This window comes from Equus quagga, chromosome 13, assembly GCF_021613505.1.
Source record: "Equus quagga isolate Etosha38 chromosome 13, UCLA_HA_Equagga_1.0, whole genome shotgun sequence".
NCBI classification, from domain to species: Eukaryota; Metazoa; Chordata; class Mammalia; order Perissodactyla; family Equidae; genus Equus; species Equus quagga.
Window position 1 is genome coordinate 99735806 of NC_060279.1, and position 5844 is coordinate 99741649.

The 5844-nt window shown below is 45.8% G+C and overlaps 1 protein-coding gene across 1 annotated transcript in view; it reads left to right on the forward strand.

Moving 5' to 3' along the window:
• The window catches only part of LOC124250391 (uncharacterized), a 16211-nt gene extending 10845 nt beyond the window's left edge, over nt 1-5366 (forward strand). The window contains exons 2-3 of the mRNA XM_046682188.1: nt 628-854; nt 4793-5366. Coding sequence (XP_046538144.1) covers nt 628-854; nt 4793-4921 — 356 coding nt within the window. The 3' untranslated portion in view covers nt 4922-5366. The remainder of the gene's footprint in view (nt 1-627; nt 855-4792) is intronic.
• The last annotated feature ends 478 nt before the right edge of the window (nt 5367-5844 follow it).

The window sequence follows — 5844 nt, forward strand, 5'->3', positions numbered from 1 at the left end:
GGGGGTTTAGGTAGGGTTCTGGTCACCTGTTTCCACCGTCGCTCCTCTGTTGTGTTCTCGCTCCTGCCCTAGATGTGTGTGGATCCTCTGGGGGCGTCCGTTGGAAGAAAGCCGCTTGCGGGTACTAGGCTGCCCGTCGGGGTCGGAGAGTTTTCACCTATTTCCACATCCTCCCGGAGGAAAGTCCATCCGCCTTCCGATGTATAGTCGCGTGGGTGTCTCAGACGTCCTGAGATGCTGTCTGGATATCCTTTGTCAAGCGATAAGTGTCCAGATAATTGTAGACTCGAAGGGCGAGAGACAAAGAGGACTACTCACGGCGCCATCTTGGCTCTTCCTCTCTCTAGGAACATTCTTGTTTGTGTCTTTTGGGCATCTCGGTTGCATATATTCTTAGGAGGGGAATTGCTGGGTCAGGTTATACATATGTTTAGCTTCGGGATATATTGCCAGTTTTCCAAAGCGGTTTTCCACTTGCAGTTCCACCAGCTATGTATTAGAGCTCCTGTCACTCGGCATCCTAACACAGTTAATATTGTATGTCTTTTCCTTTTAACCTTTCTGAGGGGCATGTAGTGGTTTTAATTTGAATTTCCCTGATGTGTCCATGTTTGTCTTCTGTAACAGCACAAGCTACCCAGCCAGCTTTAGCATTTACTGGGGACAAACAGAAAGAAGAGCCAGAGGACCTAGAATCCCTGGCGGAGGTCTGTGCTGTTTGGATTGGTGTGATCCTGCCTTCAACATTGCCCCTCTTTCAAGACCTTACCCACTTTGAGAACGAACAGGACTGGAGTAAAGGCAAAGATCTGTCCTTCCCTAAGAGGGACCCAGGGCCACAGGCACTGGTCAAGGTATGTTGGGGACTTGACAGTGACCAAGGTTGCCAAATGTTTTAAGCCCTTTTGGACATTGGAACATAAGTTTCTGTGGTGCCAGGAATTGCTCTTGGGCATGATCAAAAAAATTATTTGGACTGGACTTGGAAGTAATTTTCAGATTGGACAGTGGATTGGTATAACTTTATAGGTGGGGTCTTTGGGGGCAATACCCACTCAAGTGGTTGTAACTGATACTGCTGAATGTATTGTGTTAATTATAGGTAATAATTCTCTTGCTCATAAGCAATGTTCCCAATGGGGAAATGCCACTCTTGGAACAGTGGTAGTGGCACAGGTACACAACCGGGAGCCTCCTAGACTTCTCCAGTATAGTCATGTAGTTACTGTGAAGCAGTATAGGATACAGGGGAAGGGGCACAGGGGGAGTGGAAGAAGTCAGAGGTTACTGTACTGATCAAGGAGCTAATGGAGGCAGCGGTACTTAAAGAAACCATGTCACATAATAGCCTTCAGTGGCCAGTGGAAAAAGACAATGTTATTTGGCACCTGACTGTGGACTACCACACGCTTAATGTGGCGGTAGACTTTCTTGCACATGCAATTCCACTTTTAACAAACATGGAGTCCATAATGCAGACTGAAGGAGACTATTTTGCAGTGGTGGACATTGCTAATGCCTTCTCAGCATCCTGTTGCATCCTGAAGATCAGAGCCAATTTGCCTTCACAAGGTTCTAATTACCTTTATTTTATCATGTTGCCACCGGCAGCCTAAACTTTCCACACTTCATCACTTGTGGATAGGCTGAGACCTAGCAAAGGCTAAAATATTACCAGAGGTGTCCTCGTACCGTTACACCGATGGCAATATCCTGATTGGAAGGGCTGAGGACAGCATATAGACTGCTTTCCATAAGATGAGTCAGTATCTGAACCAGGGCTGGAAGATTAACATCGCAGCAAGATCCAGGGACTAACCACTCAAGTAAGCTTCTTGGGAACCAAGTGGCTCATGATGCCCAGAGAAAAAGCCCTGAGCTTGTTAAAGAAAAAACATTGGCCTTAAAACCTCCAACAAACAAAAATGAGGCACAACATCTGACAGGCTTGTTTGGGTGTTGAAGGCACTTCATACCTCACATGAGGATCTGGCTGAACTCTTTACATAAGATCACTTGAAAGGGGCACTAACCAACAACTGACCCTAGGAACTATCCAACAAGCTGTGCAGACCACCCCTCCACTCTGGCCAGTCAGCCCTAACAAGACTTTTGAGCTCCAAGTGTCAGTGACTGACAGTTATGCAGACTCAAGCCTGTTGCAAAAAGATGTGGCCACTAGGCAATGGCATCCCGGGTGGTTTTGGACATAGCACATACCTGACACCATCAACCAATATGTTATTGTCCTGGGACTGCCAAAACAAAGGACCACAAACAAGATGGCTTAAAACAACAGAGATTTGTTGTCTCACAGTTCTAAAGACTAGAAGTCCGAAATCAGGGCAGGACCATACTTTCTCCGAAGGTGCTAGGCGAGGAGCCTTCTTTGCCTTTTCCTTGTTTCTGGTGGTTGGTGGCGATTCTTGGCATTCCTTGGCTTGTAGACACATCACTCCAACCTCTGCCTCTGTCATTACATGGCATTCTCCTCATGTGGCCGTGTCTCTGTTTCCAAGTTTCCCCTTTTTTATGAAGACACCAGTCATAGTGCATTTAGGGCCCACCTGATACAGTTTGAACTCAACTTGATTATATCTGCAAAGACTGTGTTCCCAAATAAGTCACATGCTCTGGTTCCAGGTGCCCATGAATTTTGGGGAGCCACTAGTCAATCTAGTACAACAAATATGCCCCATTTGAAAGACAATTATTGGCTAGTTATTGGTCGCTTGATACTGAGAGACTAACAAAGCAACAGCAGGTTGTGTTACACCCTGACATCCCTATCATGAGTTAGAAATAAGAAAACCACAAAGTGGGTATTGCACACCAAGCATCCATTATTAAGTGGAAGTGGTATAGCCAGGAAGAAGCAAACGGGTCATTCACAGCATCTCACATCTACATGGCTAAGTGACTAGTCAGCCTCCAGAGGGAGCTATGTCAGATGCAGTGTCTGCCAGCACCGTGGGCTTCTTGGGAGCTTCAGTACACTAAGATTCCTGAGTGTTCCTGGGTCTGACTCATGAACATATCAGCTCAGCTAAAGGCAGACGGGATGTAGTGGGCCACTGCTGCCGTGCAGCCTCGAAGAAAACTGCTTAGAACTGTGCGTGGAAAAGAGAATTCTGCTTGACAGGAGGAGCTGCAGGCTGTGGTGCTTCCCTTCCTCTAAATGCACCTTGTTACATTTTCACTGACTTCTGGGCAGGCACCAATGGACTGGCAATGTGGTGTGGTGCCTGGCAGTGGGACAACTGGATGGCAAGTTTCAGCCTGTGTGGGGATGAAGCATCATGGTAGCAGATTGTACAAGACTCCACATCCCCTGTTTGTAACCATGTGGCTGCCCATGGAAAGAGACCTTAAAAGGATGAACATCGATGGAATCTATGAGATGTTCAGATAAGGACTCGGGTTAAGGACCATAGCGACCTGGATACACCATCACACAGGGCATGATAATCCATCTATAATTCAGGACTGAGCCCCCAAATGAGACAATGATTCCAGCACAAGGGGTCAAGAAAGCCTGGCAAATATGCCCACGCTGTCAGCTTTGCAGCTGAATAGCAAAGAGAACTCTGGGACACATCGCCGGGAGTACCAGACGTGGCCAGTCCTGGAAAATCGACCATATAGGCTCTCTACCCACCACTCAAGTACTGCTGGGCATTGACTGCAGTAGACACCTTTTTAGGGTATGGCACTGCCATCCCTGTCGATACAGCAGATGGGGGCCATACTGTTCAACGGCTCTTAGATGGACTGTGTTGTTTTCTGTTTGGATTCCCTGAATATATCCAATCAGACAATAGTGCCACCTTATAACAAAAAATATGCAGCAGCAGGCAGCTACGTGGGATATTCATTGGACCCTTCATGCCCCATATCATACCCAAACAGCAAGTGCCATTGAAAGATGGAATGGACTCTTAGAAGAGAAACTGGAAAAGATAATTGTACAACCAAGACTTAGCTCCCAGTGGAGCACACAGTTAAGATAGACAGTTTAGGCTGTAAATGTGATAATTCCTCCAAAATGGTACTTTCCATTTAAATAAAATGTTTAATTATAAGGTTGGAGAGGAGGGAAGAGGCCCAGACTGGCTGTAAGAACCACAATCCACATAACTAACTTCTCAGTGTACCTTTTTTCTTCCCACACCTACCCCTGGAGAACAGGGGGTTGGGGACCTCTAACCTACTACCTCTTTTGTTCCCTGGTTGTACTTCATGGAATTAGCAATTATGGATATTAATGATAATGATCATGATTAAGAAGTGAAGACTCCTAAGGTGGTGCTGGCATGGCCCACACATCAGGGAGTGGAAGAGGTTCTAGGATGGTACAAGGTGTTGAAAGAACCTGCTGAGGCACCTAGGGATGACTTATGCCATATGGTGTCAGTAGGACATGTGGAAGACTGGAAAAAGAATGAAGTGATTGCTGCAGACTGGTGGGTGCCAGTCATACGGCTGTGGAAGAGGAGGAACACCCCTGACTTGGGTAGAGAACACTTTAGACCCTCTGAGGTCACAGTAGAGGGAGAGACCGTTAGTGTCTCTCAGCTCTTATCCCTGCCTGGCATTGGGCCAACTTACCCCAAACTGCCACCATCACCTCAACTTAACTGTTGACCAACCAATCATCTTAATCACAAACTTTCCAACAGCTGCTGACTTCAGAAAGGAGCAGCCTTCACTTGAAATGACAGAAAAAGCTTACATGTTTGGACACCGATATGATTTTCTTTAGCCTGTTCTGGATTCTTTTCTTGTTTTTCAGACTATTGATTGTTCTAAACTCTCTAGCGTGAGTGTAAAAAGACAGTTGTATTGCCCTGGACTTCCTGCTGGCCAGTACAGGGACTGTATGTGCAGTTGCCAACACTTCTTGCCACACTTGGATCAATGAATCAGGGAAAGCAGAGCAACCCATTTCCCACCCTAGAAAGAAGGTAATATGGCTCTGTAAGGTTGATCCCGATGACAGCCGGAACATATTTAGCTGACTTGGCTCCAGATTAGGCCTACTGCAAGTCACAGTTGTTGTCACTATATTGCTTAAGACAATAGAACATATTTGGTCCAAGCCCCTGTCTGTACAATTAGTGTATCTAATGGGGTAGCCTATGATCCTGAGAATTCTTAGCTGGATACTGAAAAGTCAGGGGGTAGAGTTGTAAGGAATGGCTCCACCATGCCAACATGGCCACCTTGCATGTACCCATGCAGGCAAAGGTTTGAAATACAGCTTATCTGAGTCTTGGCAGAATGCCTTATGATTCTCGCAGAATATGAGAGGATGGGAGGCCAGTAAGGAATTGTTGCCAGGCTATCTCCCATTTGCCTCCTTATGTTAGACCTTGGGAGGCTGTTTTGAGACAGTTTATCATCACCGTCCAGGTTCTGGTGAAGTATGGGGCTTTCTGCCCACCTCATTACTCCCCTCAGAATAGAGCAGCAAAACAATAACAACAACAAAACAATAGAGCAGCAGAATATTAAACTGCTTAGCTGCAGTCTAGGACCGACTCCTCAGCAATGGGGTATCCCACAACTTGCATTGCAGTCACCCAGACCCTTTGTATCAGTGTCGTCCTTTTTGGTGTCCAGGACAAGGATCATAGGGAGTTTGATTTTAGTCTTTTTCTGTGTCTACATAAGCAATAAATTGCCCAAGTTTAAGAGTGGGTATTTAGGGTTCTTTGTTGTTCCATATAAATTTTAGGATTCTTTGTTCTATTTCCATGAAAAATGTCATTGGGATTTCAATAGGGATAGCATTGAATCTGTAGATTGCTTTTGGTAATATGGACGTTTTAACTATGTTAATTC